General features: G+C 46.3%; 2 protein-coding genes across 2 annotated transcripts in view; one reads left to right on the top strand and one right to left on the bottom strand.

Moving 5' to 3' along the window:
* Window positions 1–8,308, top strand: part of rhpn1 (rhophilin, Rho GTPase binding protein 1) — a 22,872-nt gene extending 14,564 nt beyond the window's left edge. Inside the window, exons 13-16 of the mRNA XM_070554353.1 lie at window positions 23–99; window positions 179–325; window positions 2,229–2,381; window positions 2,450–8,308. Coding sequence (XP_070410454.1) covers window positions 23–99; window positions 179–325; window positions 2,229–2,381; window positions 2,450–2,659 — 587 coding nt within the window. The 3' untranslated portion in view covers window positions 2,660–8,308. The remainder of the gene's footprint in view (window positions 1–22; window positions 100–178; window positions 326–2,228; window positions 2,382–2,449) is intronic.
* On the bottom strand, window positions 8,164–22,857 carry atpaf1 (ATP synthase mitochondrial F1 complex assembly factor 1). The gene is made up of 9 exons (XM_015971224.3): window positions 22,608–22,857; window positions 15,015–15,123; window positions 14,835–14,897; window positions 14,667–14,729; window positions 11,226–11,276; window positions 9,243–9,290; window positions 9,056–9,151; window positions 8,840–8,944; window positions 8,164–8,769 (listed from the first exon to the last, which is right to left on the bottom strand). The coding sequence occupies exons 1-9, from the start codon at window positions 22,820–22,822 to the stop codon at window positions 8,572–8,574; spliced, it is 948 nt and encodes a 315-aa protein (XP_015826710.1). The 5' UTR covers window positions 22,823–22,857; the 3' UTR covers window positions 8,164–8,571.

Here is a 22,857-nt window from a genome sequence, read left to right as displayed (position 1 = left end):
CTGCAGCTCCTTCTGTTTGCAGCTCAAACTCATCAGAAACCAGAGATCACTTCACCCAACTTCTGCACCGTCCAAGTCACCGACATCTTTCAGAGACTGGTACGGACACTCAGAGAGGAGGCAGCCAATCACAAAACCCGTTAGTCCGAGCCAATCACAGCTGTTGCTTGTGCTGCAGGGACCCCTGTCAGTGTTCTGTGCCAGGGCCCGCTGGGGCCCGGCTCGTGTGATCTGCCTGCAGAGGAGAGAAGGCGGGTTGGGCCTCACGCTCAGAGGAGACTCCCCGGTCCTGGTGGCAGGAGTGGTACCTGGAGGCTGTGCAGAGGTGAGACAGGAAGCCGTTTAGTCACGCTGCAGCTTCTACGAGCCAGGCTGCTGCCTGAGTTTTGGTGTTTTCTGGTTTTACTTACCATCAGGATGGAAAGATGTCAAGACTTCAATCACCTCAAGGGCCACCGCCATCCTGTATGCCCATTATGCTCCTCTATGTAGTTTTATATAAAAATAGTAACTGATTATAGTCACGTGTTATTTAAAAGTTATTAAGACTGTCAATCATTATTTAGCATGAATTTCTGCTCCATGTGGGTCCACTTCCTGTTCTGAGAGCCGGTCTAGGGTCCTCATTTATTGAACTTTAGTAGAAACGGTCATTGGTCAAAATCCTGATTCATGAAACATGCGGCGGCCACTTGTCTGTTGGTAGATGTCACCTGTGCGTACCTAGGTGTTCGTGTCCATTCACTGTGGGAAAGCAGTAGCTCCGGAGGGAGAGGTGGAGGTTGTCCAGCAATCAGAAGGTTGCAGGTTCGATCTTGGCTTCGACCAGATAATGCTGTTGTTGTGTCTTTGGGCAAGACACTTGACCCACCCTGCCTGCTGGTGGTGGTAGGAAGGACCGTGGCACCTGCGGCCTCAGGCTCGTTGGTGGCTGTTGAAGTGGCAACCCCCAAACCTGCTGCTGGACGCTGGTGGTTAGGTATGCTACCGAGCTGAAGTGAGAGTCCTATCGGGTCTTTTTGCTTTGCGGGACTCCAGAGGCAGCTGATGAGTACCGGCAGTCCAAGCAGAATGCGGCTCGGGTGGTCGCAGAAGCAAAAACCCGGACATGGGAGGAGTTTGGTGAGACCATGGAGCTAGACTTCAGCATGCCTCCAAGGAGATTCTGGTCCACCGCCTGGCGCCTCAGGAGGGAAAAGCCGCGTGCTACCAACACTGTTTATGGTGGGGACAGCGTGCTGCTGAACTCTGATCGAGACGTTGTAGATCGGTGGGCTGAGGACTCCTCAAACCCACCGGCACGTCTTCCAGTGAGGAAGCAGAGTCCGGGGGCTTTGGGTTGGACTCTCATCTCTGGTGCTGAGGTCACTGAGGTGGTCAAAAAGCTCCTCTGTGGCAAGGTTCCAGGGGTGGATGAGATCCGCCCGGAGTTCCTTAAGGCTCTGGATGTCCGCTTACGCCAACATCGTACACAAAAAATGCTGAACACTAACTAGAAATTCATGAAAATTTTATAGAAATAAAAGAATCTTGTTTATTGGATCTTTGGTAATTTAAGACCTTTGGAAACTGTATTTAAGGATTATTTGTCACTTTCAAAGATTTTTAAGGCCTTAAATTTGGTAAAGCAAATGTAAGACTTTGTAAGAACCCGCGGATACCCTGTACTAAAAATGTTAACGTACAGCCCTGGCTTTGGTCACTGGACCTCAGGGACCTGCTGGGGGTGTAGGGACTGAGAAGATCACCAATGTAAGATGGTGCTTGTCCATGTAAGGCCCTATAGACCAGAACCAGGATCTTGAAATGAACCCTGAAGTTGACTGGCAGCCAGTGAAGCTGGAGGAGAAGCGGGGTGATGTGGGTGTGTTTGGAGGACTTGGTCAGAAGCCGAGCACAGGCGTTCTGAACCACCTGTAGACGGTTCAGGGAGGTTCTGCTGAACTGTCAGCAGGTGGTTCAGAATGCCTGTGCTCAGCTAGTTGGCATTGCTAGCTGGATCCATTCACTTACTGTTTTTTTATGCTAAGCTAAAGCTAAAGTAGCACAGCCGGGTCAGGAGAATGACTGGACGGGTTAAACAATTTTTTACCACTTATCTAATGCTGGGAAATATGTCAACAGACAAAATTTTCAGTGTTGGGGGATATCCCTTTCAATATCAGTTATAAATATTTTATGCCATTGTGATTTATTGAATACTTTTTACATATTTTCTGTTTGCTCAGGAGGCGGGACTAAGGGAAGGAGACTACATCGTAGCAGTGGACGGACACGACTGTAAGTGGGCCAAGCATGGGGAGGTGGTCCACATGCTGAAGGGCTGTAGCGACAGGGGAGTGGAGGTCAGCGTGGTCACGCTAGACTCACATCACACACAGGTAAGTGTTGGTGTGCAGGAGCTGCTGGGCTGGTGGGTGTGGAACTACCTGTCTGTGTGTACTCGCAGGTGGAGAGAAAATCCATCATGCTGTCTCACTGCAGCGAGAAAGAAAACTCTCGGCAGTGCCCGCTGGGCGGGGCTAAGGGCCAGAGCTCCGCCTCCTTGTTGAACTGGAGCAGGAAGAAAAAAAAGGAAGGGGGCGGAGTTGCTAAAAAACTGGGAAGCACTTTCAGTTTGTCATTTGGAAACCTCCGAGACACGGAGACGATGTACTGAGACGCCACTGTGGAGGAATCACTCAGGGACTCGCGGCCGAGGAGCAAACGGTACGACCGGCACCAACCATCGGTTCTACACGAAGAAACACACACACTGTTGGGAAGGGGGGGCGAAAAGGAAAAGCTGAATGGAGAAGAACATTTAGGTCATTAGGAATTCAGGCGGCTTTCCAGCAACATGCATAAAGTGGGCGTGGCTTAGCTTTGCTGAAGTGAACTGAGATGAAACCAATATTCAGATATACGAATTTCTAGCGGGACTTTTGCATCTGGCCCGGCCCGGCCCAGCGCGGCCAGGTTTTGCTCACATCATTTGCTCCTCACACCACAGCAGGGCGATGGCAAGCTGTTGTAGCATGTAATTCACAAACGCTTCTGTCTTTGAATATAATTTAGACTGGATTATGTTGCCAACCCGCACACAATAATATATATTCCACCATGACGTTCATACTCGTAGAAATGAATGCAGTTAGCATTTCCAGTAGCTTTTTACTGAACATGTTAATGAAATAATAAAATGTTGTTGATCATATGTGGACATATTTAGATGTTATTTAGACTAGGACGAGTGACATTAATACCACGCTTCAGTGTTACTGAAATGTACCACGTACCTACCGGGGCCGGGTTGGGCTGACCCAGATGTGAACATGTACCTACCGGGGCCGGGTTGGGCTGACCCAGATGTGAACATGTACCTACCGGGGCCGGGTTGGGCCGACCCAGATGTGAACACGTACCTACCGGGGCCGGGTTGGGCTGACCCAGATGTGAACACGTACCTACCGGGGCCGGGTTGGGCCGACCCAGATGTGAACACGTACCTACCGGGGCCGGGTTGGGCCGACCCGAATGTGAACATGTACCTACCGGGGCCGGGTTGGGCCGACCCAGATGTGAACACGTACCTACCGGGGCCGGGTTGGGCCGACCCGAATGTGAACATGTACCTACCGGGGCCGGGTTGGGCCGACCCAGATGTGAACACGTACCTACCGGGGCCGGGTTGGGCCGACCCAGATGTGAATACGTACCTACCGGGGCCGGGTTGGGCCGACCCAGATGTGAACACGTACCTACCGGGGCCGGGTTGGGCCGACCCAGATGTGAAAGCACCATAAATTCAATGTAAGCCTAAAGCTCCAATGGCAAATCTGCAAAACAAGCTAGGTGAAAACATGTTTTCACGCAACTTAGCAACGTTCTAACATAGTTTATCTATAAATATGTTGTGGAGAAATAATAAAGCAGTTCTCTCGCAATTGTCTAAAAACCTCAGCCAATAACACGGCTCGGTCCAAAACCAACTATTGGACCATTCGGTTGTTCGCCACACTTCCCTGGGTCCTCCACACACTCATGTAATCAGCACCAGAACATCGCTGGTGTGAGAGGTTCTCCGCTCTATATTATCAGAGAAGGAGAAACAGCCGGCTGCTACCACTTCAACTTTAGGACAAACTACCGGAGTCCCAAAAAAAAAAAAGAGACACCATCTAAAGTCACGGACAACAAAAGCCGTCTGGACCTAGAAAATGGTGACTGGTGTTTAGCGCCATCTCGTTTACTCTGAAAATGTGGGTTTCCATTATTAGGGGGACGGGATGATAGCCGGCAGGAGGGGCGAGAGTTCTGATACGGTATTAGCTTGTTTTGCTGATTTAGTATTGCTGCTTTAAGCCTGTGTGTGATAGGATGAGGTAAACAGAAGGTCAAAGGTCGCAGAGGTGAAGCTGAAAAGGTTACTCTTTACCAACCAGCCTGAACTGTAAATAGCGCCCTACAATTTGATCCACTCCTGAAAGATGTTAGAAAAAACTATTTTAGCTTTCGTCGATTCGACCTGAAGTTGAGGCTAAATCAGGCGTAAAGCTGAACTGAAAACCAGCTCTAATGCAAAAATACAGAAAACATGAAAACTTATGTCTAAGTAGATGGATCCATGTTCAGAGTGTACACTATATGATGCAACAGCTGATCCACAGCCAGACCTTCAGCTGCAGAGAACCTCTTTCTTCTCTGCCGTGGCCGTTTGCAGCTAATCAAACCGTGATGGGAGCGTTGTGTGTCTAGTCCCTTCAATGTTCTGGTGCCAAACGTACAAATGAAGGGGGCGGGGCCATCCTGTTACCAGAGTTTACAAACTAAATGAGTGAAGATGCAGAACTACGGTTTACTCCTATGACCGCGTGGCCTCGATTGTTCAGGAGCGGTTTCATCTGTAGATATGAGTAAAAACACGAAAAAGATCTCGAGTTAGACCAAACTTTAAAGTAAAATGTGATAAAAGAGAATAGGAAGTGTGAACAGATGTACACCATGAGATTTCCACTACTGGGACTATCTGGAAATTTTCTTGTTTTCATGGAAAAATGCAGAAAGTCTGAGTGGAAAACCTGGGAAATGAGCTGGGGCCTCATTTATCAAGCTAGCTTACGCAGAAAACGGGGTCGGAAAACTGCGTAAGCAACTTTTCACGTAATCTTTGGGATTTATGAAAGAAAACTTTGCGGAAAAATGTGTACAACTTTAAGTTGACTAAGGACCTGGCTTACACACCTGTTGGACATGGAGAGCACCTGCAGTGCTGCTGCTGAGAAGATACAATTATGAAATCCTGCAGCATTATCACTTGTACTGCTTCCTGTTCACACAGAACAAGACCCCCTGCGCGCACACACACACACACACACACACACACACACACACACACACACACACACACACACACAGCCTGAAACTCAGAATACGGAATGCAGGATATCAGCAGGGGGACAGATTGAGACAGAATGCCATGCGTCTGTGACGGTGTGTGTCCTGTCACTGACTACGTTTACATGCAGCCAATATCCGGGTTATGATCGGGTTAAGGTCGGGATTCGGGTTTCTGAGTTGATCAGAATAACCCGTTTACAAGCATAAATGGAAAGAGTTACCCCTAACTTGCCTAACCCGGTTTAAATGCGGACGTTGGGGTAGCGTCAGGACGTATGGACTACGTCCAGACGCAATATGCGTCATATTTCGCTGTCTCTGTACTTTCGGCCGTCAACAAAAGACATAATGTTCATACTTTTCACCAGACCGATGAAGACAGAGGTTTCGTCACTCCGAAAGTGTGGTGCTGTGCCGCGACTCGCCATGTTGCTCCCAACTTGTTTACTTCCGGTGTTCTGGTGCATACAAGACGTCTCGCTACTCAAAAGACCAAGATTCCTTGCGAACAGAGCATGAGCAGAACACACACTTTGATGGGGATATCCCGGTATGCGTTTACACGACCAAACATTCAGGTTAGAAAAGGGTTACCCCAGGTGTAGTAACCGGGTTTTTAAAAACCCGGTTATGAGCATATCCGGGTTTCTGGCGGTGTTTACAAGGACCTGCGGAACCGGGTTATTGTGAATATTCGGGTTTTAAAAGGGTTACTGGCTGCATGTAAACGCACTCAGTGTGACACGATTGATCATGCGCCCTGGCTACTTGGACAAGGGAGATCTCTGTTTGGGTGACTGGTTAGCATGCGTGACTTTCACCCGGGAGTCTGGGGTTCGAATCCTGATTGGGCCATTTTATATCCGCCACAGATCTCTCTGAGGAACTCAGCATTGACAGCTTCAGCAACGCTGTGCCACTCCGTGGATTTTCTCTTATTTGTTTTGCAAAAGCACTTCCTTTCATTTCTCCACCTCACCCACAGGTACCTCAACTTCTGCTTCTGTGAAATTGCACTTCCTTGATCTGCCTTGATCTACGGTCGCCGTCGTCATTGGCGGAGCGCTGCAACAGCCGGCTTATGCATATGCATGAGGTCCACAAGGCACTTTGCATTGACCATTTATGGCAGTAAGTGGGCGTGGTGAGGGCGGGATGTGACTAAAAAGCAGCTGAGAAACATTCTAGATAGTCTCTGATTTATGAAGCGGAGCTTGCGTGCAGCTGTGCGTCCTCCATGTTTGATAGATCACACACCTGCTTGGCGTAAGTACATTTTTTTTTGCTGAGCTCAAGTACGGTTTTAGTCAGGAGTCTACGCCATGTTTGATAAATGAGACCCCAGGACATGCGGGTGGCAGCCATGATTCTCAAAGCCATTTCTGTGGAATGCTTTTGCAAAAACCTGACACATTTCTCCGGGACATTGCATTCAGTAGTGCAGCTAGTTGTTCCGCCACCAATCGTTACGGAGATGTGGACATCGAGGGAGTTTGAAACGAACCCATGGAGGCTACAGATTTAGACACCAGCGAGCGCCTCAAATCAGCAAAAGCTCTCATTATTTAGAGTTTAGCCTGTAAAACGAACCAGTCTCACACGTCTACAATCGTTCAGATGTTTTCCTACAAAAATCGACTTTTCGCTCAAATATTTCTGCTTTCAGGTTAAACAACTCGACTCGTTTTTGTAGCGTGTAAAAACTCAACGTAGACTCTAAAAACATTTGATCTGACACGGGGCTGCATGATATTAGGAAAACCTGCGATGTGCGATAACGGTGATTTATACTGCGATGGCGATCTTACTCGTGATAAATAAAAACTTAACTCGGGAACAAAAATATTCAAAAACAAAGGAATTAAAAAATGACCCAAAAAAAATCACAAAAATGAGGAAAGCAACAGATGCGAGGAAAGGGAAAAAGAAGGCGATCAGTGGATCCCGGGAGAGCAGAAAGAGCAGAACAAGGCTAACTCTGGTGTTTGCTAACTATCTAAATTAGGTGCCGTCTGCCTCGGGGGCGGGCCTCTAACCTATGAGAACCCACCCAATTGGCCAAATGGGTGAAGAGCTCCATTTGATTTTGTTAAAAAAACATCAGTTTGACAGAATGCATCACGCGTAGCAAACACTTGAGCTGACCATTCATTGCGATATTTATCTGTTTTTTGCGATATGCATATTGTGCATGCTGATATCGCGATAACGATATATTAGCGATATATTAGTGCAGCCCTAATCTGACACTACTGATCTGAGGCCAGGCTTTAATTTTTTTAAATAAAAGTTAAAGAAACGTCCATGAAACCGATAATGTCCATGTCTCGGTCATTTCCTAGAATTCCTCGTTAGACTAATTCCTGTTTGTTTCCATGGAAGATCAGAATTTATCCAAGTGAACCCAGAATTTTACGTTTTTTTAAGTCTCCGCTGGATCCACCCGATCTGCACGACTACAGGAGACGGGAGCGTATTTCTGACGTTTTATTGTTCTAATAAAACTATTCTGGATCAGCTGAGGAACTCGATACGGACGCGAGACTCAGCTCTCACACCAGATGTGTGTTTAGTCGGTTCTAGAAACTGAAGCACTTGAAATGTTTGTTTAGGTTTAGACGTGTTTAACGCACTGTGACAACTCTTTAGAAGGTAGTTTTTGATGCTGCAATAACGAACAACACTGATGTGTGTTAGAAACAAACTGTGAAGCTTTTTTAATGTCCAACGTGCATGTTCACGTGCACGTCTTTAGTGCAGCGGTCGTAGCCGAGGAGGGAAAAGGATTTTTTATGTCTTTAATACGTTACTGTTTGTTTAAACGATGACGTCACCAGACAAATGTTTTTGTACATCTGATCATCTCTGAGGACTCCTCGGGGATTTGCACTGCATTTACATGTTTTAGATAAATAAAGCTGAGAAATGATCCGTTTCGACTGAATTTTCTTACCAAACTCAGCCTGAAGCCAGATGTTTCCTTTGATTCAGCTCTGGGAGGAAAAGAGCCTCTGACCTAACCACCAAACTTTGCTCCTAGGCTTCCTATAAAGCACACACAGCTAACTTCAGCCGCTCGTTTATTCATCCACATGGCTCTCCTGTGGCCGTGAGAAGAGTTCATCCATTCACCGGAATGGTTCCATGAGAGAAGGGCTGAGAAGATGAAGGAAGTCTCTGAAACTTTAAATGTCAACAGTTTTTATCTCGGGAGCCCCCGGAGGCGTCGGCGCCCCCCAGCCCGCTCTGCTCCAGCTCGGCGATCACAGACATGTGTCTGAAGTCTGCAGGATGGTAGTTGAACGTCTCCACCAATCGGTACGTCTCCTGCCTCTGAGCACCGTAGAACAGCTGCACCTGATTGGCCAAACACTGAGCCTGGTGGATGGTCTGCAAACCAGGAAGAGACGCTTTAATCTTCCACGGTTTTGTTCTGAAACGCTCGTTTTAACACACTCACTATGAACTTTGGGTCCATCTCAGCCGTCATCAGCACAACGCCCCTCTCCTTCAGGTCCGGGTAGTGGTAGAGGATCAGCTGACTCGGAGCAGTCTCGCCCAGCGTCTGTCTCGGGTTAGAAGTGTCAGGTTGAGGGTGGGTTGCCACGGTGACGGAAACCAGGAAGATGTGAATCATCTGAACTAAGTTGGAACATGAAGAAGGGCTGACGTTTACCTGAACGTTTATGAGGGAGGTGAAGTGGAGCTCGTGTCTGGACCACTGACCCACGAAGAACTCGTAACCGTCCTTCTGAGGCAGAGCGTAAAGGAACTACGGCCGCCAGCAGGAGACACGGAGAGAGCGGAGGTTAGGATGAAGATCTGACATCAGTCGTGTCACCCGGGACTACGGTAGCTCTTACCATGGGGCAGGTCTGGGATCTGCTGAATATCACCTCGTATGTGTGTGACTAAACATGACACAAGACCAGAGTTAGACCCACAGAACGCTCCGGAAGCTCACGGCTAACGGAGCTAGACAAGAAAAATATCATTTATGTAGATTTTTATTATTTTTTGCTCGTAATGAAAATCAACGATGTGGAAAATAATCATAACTCAAAAGGATAAAAATAAACATCAAGGAGAAAAGTTGAAGACGGAAATTTAGGTGTTTTCCACACAAAGCTGAGAAGCAGCAACAAAATCAAACAAAAGATCAAAAGTCCCACAGAAGGAAACGGAAAAACAAATGTGACTTTGATCGGTCGGTTTATCTGCTCAGGTGTTGTGCCGATGCCGATTTTCCCGACAGAATTCCTATTCCTGCGTCGGAAGCGAGCACAGTCCACTCCTGCTCCATCCCAGCTAATCAGACGTAGAATTAGGGATGTCCCAATTCAACGTCTTCACGATACCGATATTGCAGCCTTCAGTATTGACCGATACCGATATCAATCCGATACGATATCAGCACAAATCATACAGACTTTTACCTTTTTCAGTGTGGAATGTACGAAGGGCTTGATCCAGTGGTCTTACTCAGAACAGCCAGCAAATAAATGTAAACCTTAAACTTAATGTACAGCAAATGAATAAAAGAATAATACATTAAAAGACTCTGAACATATTTTAAGTAAATAAACAAAATATTTCTTTTTAAAAAGCTAAATACAAATTCAGGGTCACAAGTTATTTTTACTGTCAGCGAAAGATGGGAACTGCTGAGGGCAGGGACATAAGAAAAACAATCTGGTCCATTTACCAACTGCTACATGTTGAGGGTCCTAAGTTTCATTTTCACACAAACGCGCGATGAGGTTGGACGCATTTAACCTTCCTGGTTCTGTTCCACCACAGGGAACATGTGGTGCAAACGTTGCACTGAGCCACACCGCCTTTGTCGGACTTTGACAAAAAGTACTACCACACTTGTTTCTGGCTACTTTGCTAACACACCGTTCTGATCACATGGGCTGATAGAAATGCTGGAATGAAATTTAAAGCGGAATGGACTGCCGATATCAGACCGATATCGGACCCATTTCCTGATATATATTTGGATATATTGGGAACAGGACATCCCTACGGAGAGCTCTGTTTGACTTGAGATAACAGATGAAAGATGAGCTTCGTTGCTTTATTGTTCAGTTTGTGGGCGACAACAGAAAACGATACCAGCAAGCTGAACGTTCCCCGACATCACATCTCCATAAAGTCCCTTCACTTAAAGAGCAAGTCACCCCCAAATCAACATTTTTTTTGCTGATAAACAACATGAACGAGTGTCTAATCGTGCTGCAGACACGTGTAGTCAATCAATTGGAACTTCAGTGCATTTTAGTTAAATTTTAAATTTTCTGCCTAAAACTGTCAGTGTTGCGCCGTTGTCAGGTAAAAACTCTGCACTGTATTTGAATTTAAATCTGCCACTGCTATTGGCTAAGAGGTATGCTATGATGTAAACTGGTACATTATGATGTCACAATGCCGTTGTAAGCCTGTGTGTTTGTTAGCGGCTCCGGCCTCTCGGTCTGCCAGGCAACGGTATTTGTTGCATTTTTCAAACATTAAGTGGGAGTGAAGTAAGTCTCTTGTAGGGGGTGACTTGCTCTTTAAAATTCACCACAGGTTTGTTTCCAAACCAATAAAACACGGCTAGCTCTGACTGTTGCTCATCTCCAGAACGTTCTGTCTGCTGGAGACAAAGACGCACCTTCCCGAGCCACCAGCTGTCCACGATGAAATCTCGCTGCCCAATTTTTTTGTTTTGTATTTTAGATCACATTAGATAACTGAAGACTTGAAAAACAGGAACTCAGTATTTTATATCTGATTTAAACACATACGACAGAATCCGTCTGATGTTTTTATACCAGTTGAACACGTTTTACTGACGAACTCACCGGGATGACGGCGCTGATTGTGTCTTTGGCGGAATAATATCTCGTCCAAAGCTGAGAAAAAAAAAAAAAAAAAACAAAAAAACGTTTGTTACATGGAAAAGAAGAAGTAAACAGCTTCTATTTAAACTTGGGACACTTCCATGGTTCCACCTGAAAGGAAAAGAAATAATCTCCCAACAGTAAAAACTGTTTAAATGCAGATGAAATTATTTTAGACATTTGTGAATTTGGTGTAAAACAGACTTTAATGTCTTTCTACCATATTACATTTGAGGATGTTAGGCATTTGTATTAGCAGGAACAAATGAACATTGTTTGTTATTCCACTCGTCACTGGTAAGCTGGTCCATGACCCGGCTGGAAAAGCAGAAAACCAACAAAGGAGGAGTTGAAAACCACGTGGCGCAACACAAACATCTGGTGCAACATGAAAAACATCTGGTGCAACACAAACATCTGGTGCAACATGAAAAACATCTGGTGCAACACGAACATCTGGCGCAACACGAAAACTACCTGGCGCAGCAGGAAAACATCTGGCGCAACACAAACATCTGGCGCAATATGAAAAACATCTGGTGTAGTACGAAAAACATCTGGCGCAACACGAAAACATCTGGTGTAATACGAAAAACATCTGGCGCAACACAAACATCTGGTGCAACATGAAAAACATCTGGTGCAACACAAACATCTGGTGCAACATGAAAAACATCTGGTGCAACACGAACATCTGGCGCAACACGAAAACTACCTGGCGCAGCAGGAAAACATCTGGCGCAACACAAACATCTGGTGTAGTACGAAAAACATCCGGCGCAACACGAAAACATCTGGCGCAACACAAACATCTGGTGCAACATGAAAAACATCTGGTGCAACACAAACATCTGGTGCAACATGAAAAACATCTGGTGCAACACAAACATCTGGTGCAACATGAAAAACATCTGGTGCAACATGAAAAACATCTGGTGCAACACGAACATCTGGCGCAACACAAAAACTACCTGGCGCAGCAGGAAAACATCTGGCGCAACACAAACATCTGGTGTAGTACGAAAAACATCTGGCGCAACACGAAAACATCTGGTGTAATACGAAAAACATCTGGTGTAGTACGAAAAACATCTGGCGCAACACGAAAACATCTGGTGTAATACGAAAAACATCTGGCGCAACACAAACATCTGGTGCAACATGAAAAACATCTGGTGCAACACAAACATCTGGTGCAACATGAAAAACATCTGGTGCAACACGAACATCTGGCGCAACACGAAAACTACCTGGCGCAGCAGGAAAACATCTGGCGCAACACAAACATCTGGCGCAATACGAAAAACATCTGGTGTAGTACGAAAAACATCTGGCGCAACACGAAAACATCTGGTGTATACGAAAAACATCTGGCGCAACACAAACATCTGGTGCAACATGAAAAACATCTGGTGCAACACAAACATCTGGTGCAACATGAAAAACATCTGGTGCAACACGAACATCTGGCGCAACACGAAAACTACCTGGCGCAGCAGGAAAACATCTGGCGCAATACGAAAAACATCTGGTGTAGTACGAAAAACATCCGGCGCAACACGAAAACATCTGGTGTAATACGAAAAACATCTGGCGCAACACAAACATCTGGTGCAACACAAACATCTGGTGCAACACAAACATCTGGTGCAACATGAAAAACATCTGGTGCAACATGAAAAACATCTGGCGCAACACAAACATCTGGTGCAACATGAAAAACATCTGGTGCAACACAAACATCTGGTGCAACATGAAAAACATCTGGTGCAACATGAAAAACATCTGGTGCAACACGAACATCTGGCGCAACACGAAAACTACCTGGCGCAGCAGGAAAACATCTGGCGCAACACAAACATCTGGTGTAGTACGAAAAACATCTGGCGCAACACGAAAACATCTGGTGTAATACGAAAAACATCTGGTGTAGTACGAAAAACATCTGGCGCAACACGAAAACATCTGGTGTAATACGAAAAACATCTGGCGCAACACAAACATCTGGTGCAACATGAAAAACATCTGGTGCAACACAAACATCTGGTGCAACATGAAAAACATCTGGTGCAACACGAACATCTGGCGCAACACGAAAACTACCTGGCGCAGCAGGAAAACATCTGGCGCAACACAAACATCTGGCGCAATACGAAAAACATCTGGTGTAGTACGAAAAACATCTGGCGCAACACGAAAACATCTGGTGTAATACGAAAAACATCTGGCGCAACACAAACATCTGGTGCAACATGAAAAACATCTGGTGCAACACAAACATCTGGTGCAACATGAAAAACATCTGGTGCAACATGAAAAACATCTGGCGCAACACAAACATCTGGTGCAACATGAAAAACATCTGGTGCAACACAAACATCTGGTGCAACATGAAAAACATCTGGTGCAACATGAAAAACATCTGGTGCAACACGAACATCTGGCGCAACACGAAAACTACCTGGTGCAGCAGGAAAACATCTGGCGCAACACAAACATCTGGTGTAGTACGAAAAACATCTGGCGCAACACGAAAACATCTGGTGTAATACGAAAAACATCTGGTGTAGTACGAAAAACATCTGGCGCAACACGAAAACATCTGGTGTAATACGAAAAACATCTGGCGCAACACAAACATCTGGTGCAACATGAAAAACATCTGGTGCAACACAAACATCTGGTGCAACATGAAAAACATCTGGTGCAACACGAACATCTGGCGCAACACGAAAACTACCTGGCGCAGCAGGAAAACATCTGGCGCAACACAAACATCTGGCGCAATACGAAAAACATCTGGTGTAGTACGAAAAACATTTGGCGCAACACGAAAACATCTGGTGTAATACGAAAAACATCTGGCGCAACACAAACATCTGGTGCAACATGAAAAACATCTGGTGCAACACAAACATCTGGTGCAACATGAAAAACATCTGGTGCAACACAAACATCTGGTGCAACATGAAAAACATCTGGTGCAACACGAACATCTGGCGCAACACGAAAACTACCTGGCGCAGCAGGAAAACATCTGGCGCAACACAAACATCTGGTGTAGTACGAAAAACATCTGGCGCAACACGAAAACATCTGGTGTAATACGAAAAACATCTGGTGTAACACAGGAATGCTGAGAGAGATCCTGCCTTGCTGGCGTAAACAGAACCGGGTCAACGCAGCCTCCGGGTTTAAGCACCATCTTGTGTGAATGCTGTGAGCGTGCACGCTCGACTCCTCGTGCCCATCCATTATCACCATCACTCTGCTTTCGTTTCATCAAAACTTTTGTTTTTATCCTCTCCAGTTGTTTTAGAATTGTGATGACGATTAACATCTAAGCGGAGACATGTTGCTTTCCAAGTGCTCGGAGGTGTACCGGCAGAAATGCCGACTCACCTCTGCTATCTCCTCGCCTGTCTTGTCTTTGATCATCTCCATGTTCAAGATGGAGCCCAGAGTCTGTGGAAAGAGAACAATTACCAATCATCACCATCTTCACACAACTGGTCTTCTTCTAGTAGAGTCCAGAGCATCGGCGTTGAGATGAAGCTTAACTCTGCTCACCTTGTTCTTGGTGAAACCTCCTGATGCTTCGTCACCAGCAGCCATCTTGTCTCGTTTCTCAAACTGAAACCAACCCACAACAGAACTTAGGTCCAGCTCTTCCTACGCGACTAGAACCATCGCCACAGAATGACTCGTTTTTAATATTTGGTGCTGCTCTAAGCCTGGTTGATACTCCACCTCCTCCTCCATGAGTTGGACAAACTCCGCCTGCTTCGAATGTCCCAGGATCTCCTTCTTGGTGTCCTGCCGTTTCTCCAGGCGCTCCTTGTACTCCTGTGGTTTGGAACTGAAGAGTTCAGATAAAACATCGAATCATCAAGCGGCAGTTTCCTGCTCAACACGGCCTTTCAGTGATTTCATAATCCTTCGCCACATCAGTTAAATATTTTATGTCACATTTGTAAACATTTAAACTTTCGATTCCCAGAGAGCTTTGCAGCAGCAGCAGCAGCGTTATTTCCTTCCTCTTTAATAATAACTCTGCGTTTTACGGGTCATTCCACCCAAACGGTGCCATTTCCTTGTTGTAGTAAATGGTAAAAATGGCCTGTATTTGATATAGCACCTTCTAGAGTCCTGGAACCCCCCAAGGCGCTTTACAACACAGTCAGTCATTCACACCCTGGTATTGATGAGCTACGATGTAGCCACAGCTGCCCTGGGGCGCACTGACAGAGGCGAGGCTGCCGAGCACTGGCACCACCGGTCCCTCCGACCACCACCAGCAGGCAACGTGGGTTAAGTGTCTTGCCCAAGGACACAACGACAGTGACAGATTGAGCGGGGCTCGAACCTGCAACCTTCTGATTATGGGGCGAGCACTTAACTCCTGTGCCACCGTCGCCATTAACTAAATCATTACACATATCTAAATATTCAAAATGGGCCTTGGTCAGCCTCCAGAGATCGTACTTAAACCAAAGATGGTTGCCCCTTTTTCAGCCGTTACCAAAAGTCATGTGACTTTTATGAATCTGGTTTAAAGGCTAATAAACACATTCCACAGTTTCCCCCTCGGAAAAGTCTTTATTTTGACGGAATAGTTTATTACTAGAGGTGCTGAAAAAAATCGATTCGTCTGAATCGGGATTCTTATTTATAAAGATCGATTCACAAAGGTAGGGCTGTCGCGGTAACCGCAAGAAGAAAATATTGCGATATTAAGAAACCCACCGCGCTGCAGGACGTGCCACCGCCATTACCGCACTTGATTAAATCTTGCGACAGCGCATGCTGAGAGGTAAAGTCCGCGCTGATCGAGGAGATAGTACACATGGAAGATGGAGGGAGCGGTGCCAGTGCGTCAGCTGCAGCCCAGCCAGAGACCTTGGAGCAGGCAGTGCTGCCACCAGCGGCAAAGAAAAAAACGCTTGGAGACGTGCTGAAGTCACGGACAAGCACGTCATCTGTAACCGTCCCGAAGAGAGTTAGAGCCGAGCTGGAGCTCACTCGCTACCTGCAGGAGGAACCCATTGACCCTAATGAAAACCCTCTGACATGGTGGCACAACAAACATGGGAGATTTCTATTGCTCTCCAAAGTCGCACGTAAGTACATGTGTATTTGCGCAACAAGCGCACCATCCGAGAGGGTTTTTAGTGTCGCTGGAAATGTTGTCACCCCTCTCAGATCCTCTCTCAAACCGCATAAAGTTAACATGCTGGTTTTCCTCGCGCGTAACAAGGACTTGACCGAGTTATAAATCCCAGTGTGTGAAAGTGAAATGACAGTGCCTAGGACATCTCATTTTGTATACTTTATTTTAAACTACAAAACAAAACGGGCACTTTTTTTATTTCTGTTATATGTTGCAGCCATATTTGCATTTCAAAATTAAACCTCCTGAATGTTGTTTTTAAGTTCAGTCAGAAAATGCCGTAAGTGCCCTTCGATCTGCATTCAATAAAGTGTTAAAAATGGCCATGTATTTTTTCTAACATTTTTTAAATATGTAAGCACAACGTTTCAAAGGAAATATTGCCATGAGTTTAGTAATCAACAAACAAATTTGCTAAGTACATAAATAAAAACGGGGTGCAATAATATCGCATACCGCAATATTGAGCTGCCCTGACTCACCGCAGGGGGAGTTCCTCAGTCGCGACAGCCCTACACAAAGATTCAGAATCGATTCCAAGAACTCAAATATTTGGCACGTTACAGGTTTGAGATGCACTTTTTTTATCTTTGTTAGGAGAGTCAGTACTCCGTTTACTTTTGTGGTCCCATAAATTGAGATGATTTATGTTTGAATCTGCTGATAAGAGGACACTTGAATGTCATTTTTTCCATACTCAGAAATTTGAGATATTCTCATATTTATTTTCTAAGTTGATAAATGAGTACTCAGGATTACTCATGTAACTTGTTTCTACACATGCTTGAAAAGTATTTGACCGTATTGCTTTCAAAGCTACTGTTAGGTAACTACAGATTTGTTATATTTTACAAGATAAGCAAAAATAAATGTTGCCTTTTGGTCAAAAGATTGTTTTTGTTTACAGTTTTAGAATCACCTTTGTTTACCTTGTAAATCTGCATTTTTGGAGCATGACCAGTTTGCCGAAAGGCAAAATCTCGGGCGTGGGAGGAGTTTGGTGAGGCCATGGAGAAAGACTATCGATCGGCTCCAAAGAGGTTCTGGCAAACTGTCCGGCGCCTCAGGAGAGGAAGGCAGCAACTCGCTCACACTGTTTACAGTGGGGATGGGGAGCTGCTGACGTCAAATGAGGCTATAGTCGGACGGTGGAAGGAATACTTTGAGGAGCTCCTCAATCCCACCAATGCGCATTCCGAGGAGGAACCAGAGCTGGGAGGCCTGGGGATGGACTGTCCGATCTCGGGGGCAGAAGTTGCTGAGGTAGTCAAACAACTACACAGCGGCGGAGCCCCGGGGGCGGATGAGGTTCGTCCTGGGTATCTCAAGGCTATGGATGTTGTAGGGCTGTCATGGTTGACACGTCTCTACAACATTGCGTGGTCATCGGGGGCAGTTCCTAGGGAGTGGCAGACCGGGGTGGTGGTCCCCATCTTTAAGAAGGGTGACCTGAGGGTGTGTTCCAACTATAGGGGGATCACACTCCTCAGCCTCCCTGGAAAGGTCTACGCCAAGGTACTGGAGAGGAGGGTCCGATCGATAGTTGAATCTCAGATAGAGGAGGAGCAATGTGGTTTTCGTCCTGGCCGTGGAACTGTGGACCAGCTCTATACCCTTGCAAGGGTGATGGAGGGGGCATGGGAGTTTGCCCAACCAATCCACATGTGCTTTGTGGATTTGGAGAAGGCTTATGACCGTGTCCCCAGGGGCACCCTGTGGGGGACGCTCCAGGAGTATGGGGTGGGTGGTTTTCTGTTAAGGGCCATTCAGTCCCTTTACCAGAGGAGCGTGAGTTTGGTCCGCATAGCCGGTAGTAAGTCCGACCTGTTCCCAGTGAGGGTTGGACTCCGCCAGGGCTGCCCTTTGTCACCGGTTCTGTTCATCACTTTTATGGACAGAATTTCTAGACGCAGCCGTGGTGTGGAGTGTGTCGAGTTTGGTGGCAGGAGAATCTCGTCTCTGCTTTTTGCGGATGATGTGGTCCTCCTAGCTTCATCCAGCTCTGACCTTCAGCTCTTGCTGGGTAGGTTCGCGGCCGAATGTGAAGCGGCTGGGATGAGGATCAGCACCTCCAAATCTGAGACCATGGTTCTCGACCGGAAAAGGGTGGCTTGCCACCTCCGGGTCGGGGGAGAGGTCCTACCTCAAGTGGAGGAGTTTAAGTATCTCGGGGTCTTGTTCACGAGTGAGGGTAGGAGGGATCGGGAGATCGACAGGCGGATTGGTTCGGCGTCTGCAGTGATGCGGACGCTGAGCCGATCTGTCGTGGGGAAGAGGGAGCTGAGCCAGAAAGCCAGGCTCTCGATTTACCGGTCGATCTACGTCCCAATCCTCACCTATGGTCATGAGCTTTGGGTAATGACCGAAAGAACGAGATCGCGGATACAATCGGCCCAAATGAGTTTCCTCCGCAGGGTGGCCGGGCTCAGCCTTAGAGATAGGGTGAGGAGCTCGGACATTCGGGAGGGACTCGGAGTAGAACCGTTGCTCCTCCGGATCGAAAGGAGCCAGTTGAGGTGGTTTGGGCATCTGGTCAGGATGCCTCCTGGACGCCTCCCCGGGGAGGTGTTTCGGGCATGTCCTGCCGGCAGAAGGCCCCCGGGTCGACCCAGGACACGTTGGAGAGGTTACATCTCCAATCTGGTCCGGGAACGCCTTGGGGTCCTGCCGGAGGAGCTGGTGGACAAGGCCGGGGAGAGGACGGCCTGGAGCTCCCTAATTGGGATGCTGCCCCCGCGACCCGGACCCGGATAAGCGGAGGAAGACGAAGACGAAGACCAGTTTAAAGTCAAATAAAAATGTCCCATAGCTTTAACTAACTTGTACAACAAAGTAGTTCATCCTGGAGCTGACACGCTTTGTTAATACTGGTTGTGAATCGAGTTAAATCGAGAATCGATTCTGAATCGAATCGGCACCCCGAGAATCGGAATCGAATCAAATCGTGAGTTTCTCCAAGATTCACATCCCTGTTTATTACGTGTTCATTCGTTTATTTAGACCTAAAATTCCTTGCATGGAAACCACAACGGGTTTTCCACGGATGCATGTATTAATCCAAAGACATAAAAAGCTCAACCTCATGTAATTTATTTATTATACAGATGGAGCAAAAACAACTGCAGGAAGTAGCTTACTATTGTTTGTAATAGAAACAAACAAGACTGGCTGCTGAGGTTGTCAGAGCCGAAGCCTTCTCTTGTTTATCCCAGACCTTCTTCCAATCCCGGAGAGGCTGTGACTTGCTTCAAAAGTAGGATGATGCGCAGAGATGCCACCATACATCTTTGCACGACGGCCAGAAAACCTTGTTGACCCCAATTTTGTGCAAGTCACAAACTTCCACGTGTTTCACTCCTGAATACAGGTCACCACCATTCTCCACCACACACACCAGTCTGTGTGTGCTGTCTGTCAGCGGGAAAGCATTCACAGGTCAGAATTGGTTTTGTGCACAAGCCGCTGACCTATGCCAGGTCTCTGTGAGCCAGGGTCACTGCCTGGTGTTCCCTTTCTCGACCATTTCCTTGTTGACTAAAAACAACTTTATTGCCGTTTCTGTCTTTTGCAAAACGGCAAACATCTGTGCAGCATCAGGAATGCCAATCCCTTTGCTCACCACACTGTCAGCCTTCCTTTTAAGGTGCACCGTCGCCGTAGCTCGTAGCCCACGTGACAGCTGTGAGTCCTCGTTTAAGCAGCTCAGCTGAAATCAGAATAAATTCCCTCATTTGCAAAACCAAAAGAGCAAAATGTTGCTCCGACTCTGCTTTAGTGCAGCAGAAATGTTACAGTATTGTGACGTGATCTCATCTTGTGTTTACTACAGCATCCTTCACTCCGGTGCACAGATCAATAAGATGGGATGTCTTTAAAAAGAGTGAGGCTGTAGCATACAGCTTGCTCTTTCTTACCAAAAATTAGTATTTATGTTGCGACGAGGGCAACAGTAGCACAGGAGTTAAATCAAAAGGTTGCAGGTTCGAGCCCCACGCAGTCTGTTGTTGTTGTGTCCATGGGCAAGACACTTAACCCACCTTGCCTGCTGGTGGTGGTCGGAGGGACCGGCGGCGCCTGTGTGTGGCAGACTCGCCTCTGTCAGTGTGGACCAGGACAGCTGTGGCTACAATGTAGCTCATCACCACCAGGGTGTGAATGACTGATTGTGTTGTAAAGCACCTTGGGGGACTCGAGGGCTCTAGAAGGTGCTATATCAAATACAGGCCATTTACCATTTGATATTAGGTTTTAATGGGGTTTTTCCGGAACTGCGCTGCTCTGGGTGGCTGCATGTTGGAATAGCTCTGTTGACTATATGTAAGTTTTGCCTTTTTTTGGACATTTTTTCTTCTAGTTTCTCAAGAAAAACTGCATTTTTTTGGACACTACTTTTCTGTTTCTGGTGCTGTGAAGCTTGGAGGACTTTTACTGCAATTTTTAAGCTTTTTTTCACTTTTTGAACATTTGTTTTGATGTGTAACCATGGCAACAAGCTGTTTACAATCGGGAGCAGATGATTAACACTGGAAAGGCTGAAATAATACCTCAACTGAAGCCACAAATCCCAAATGAGCTAAAACGCAAGAAGCGTGGGTGCAGAGCGGGAGCAAAACGGAGACAGAGAAAGAGGAAATTCAAACCATCTCTTCCATCGATCATAATGGGCGATGTGAGCTCACTGGCCAACAAGATGGAGGAACTCCAAGCCCTTTCAAGGACTCAGCCAGAGTTTCGGCAGTTTCGGAACCGCTGGAGGAGATAATGCAAAGAAGGATTCTCCAGAGAATCAAGAACATGATGGACAACCCTGAGCGTTCTCTTCACAAGACTGTCCGACAACAGAAGAGTGTCTTCAGTCAGAGGCTTCTTCAGTTTGGCTGCAACACTGACCGCTACTGGAGATCCTTCCTGCCAACAGCCATTGTAATGTACAATAACTCTTTGATGACTTGATTATTATTATTATGAGCTACTACAGCAATCCTCTGGGATTAATAAAGTATTTTTGAATTGAATTGAAAACTGCCGGTATTCCTCCTGATCCTTTCGGATCAGAGAATCTTCATTCCCTACGTTGTAAGAAACAGAAGTTTCCTACTGCCTCACTTGCTAATGCTCTTTGACACCATCATTCTACTTGATTACACCTGGAGGTGCTTGGTCAGGAATCCACAGCCTGCACTGGTGATAGCTGGGGGTGTTACGCGTTATTCCTGACGTTCTTTTCTTGATATTGTGTCTCTCTCCACTTTTTGCGTTTTCTGTGCTTTTCTCGTTCATGGATCTGTTTCTTCCTGCCCGATTCTAAGTGCTCCTCTTGGTTGGCATCACATCGAGCACCAAGTAGTGGCTGCTAAGCTCCCTGTCAGTATGTCATTACATCATGAAACAGAACATAAGTTAAAAAATGAGGTAATTTAACTTCTACAATCTAATCAGGCAAATAGCATTATAGCAAATAAAATTTATAACAAAAACATTTAATAACTGGAGTCTACTCACTCGTTCCTGGTGGCCAGTCTCATATCAAGAGTAACAGGACTGGGTTTTAGCCCACAATTAGATCATAAATGAAGCCCAGCTACATGACATTCTTGCTAGTAGCATGAAGACAAGGATTTATTCAAGATGAGTTTTTTAAAACAATCAAAAAAGATCCAAGATATAATTTAGGTGGCATAAAGTGAAATGATCGATCTCAACTTTCTATTATGTTTAAACAATCAAATACTACAGACGGACAGAGAGACGGCTATCTTCACATGGCTTCGTTTGCATTCTGCAGGAATAGAATTTCAAGGGACGGAAACGGCAACGATTCGGTGAAATGATCCAAAACAAGTCACCCGGTGAAACAACGCCTTGCAAAACACTATTTTTCATTGTTTTGCCACAAACAATGAAAAACTAAAACCTCTAAATAAAATCGGCTGAAATAATCAGACGTTTCTGCCTGCTTGAACCAGAAAACACACACAACACATATAATTTGTATGCTAACGCTTCTGATATTTCATAACCAGGTTAATTTAAAATGAGCCGAAATGATCACTGAAAGGTCACGTTTTCAGTGAAAGCCGGATTTTTTTTTTCAACAACCTAATTATAGTCGAAATCACAGAATTTGCTGCGGAGATTCGGGTGATGCTAGCTAGCTGCGTTAGCCGGCTGACCTGCGGAGCTTCTGGATCTTGTCCTGGTACTTGTTATAGAACGGGTTCTCCTCCAGGTCGGGTTCCTTCCGCACCGAAAAGGCTCGGAACTGCGCCGGGACCAACCCGGGGATCAGCGTTCTGGTACCGGTGGTCCGGACGGCGAACATCCCCCGGTACAAACATGACATTTGGAGCAACGCCGCCGACATTTTTCCATCGCTCCCGTCCCACATCTATAATCATCCGGACGGAAGTGATGAAGGACGTT

This window comes from Nothobranchius furzeri, chromosome 8, assembly GCF_043380555.1.
Source record: "Nothobranchius furzeri strain GRZ-AD chromosome 8, NfurGRZ-RIMD1, whole genome shotgun sequence".
Lineage (NCBI taxonomy): Eukaryota > Metazoa > Chordata > Actinopteri > Cyprinodontiformes > Nothobranchiidae > Nothobranchius > Nothobranchius furzeri.
This window is presented reverse-complemented; position numbering and strand designations above follow the sequence as displayed.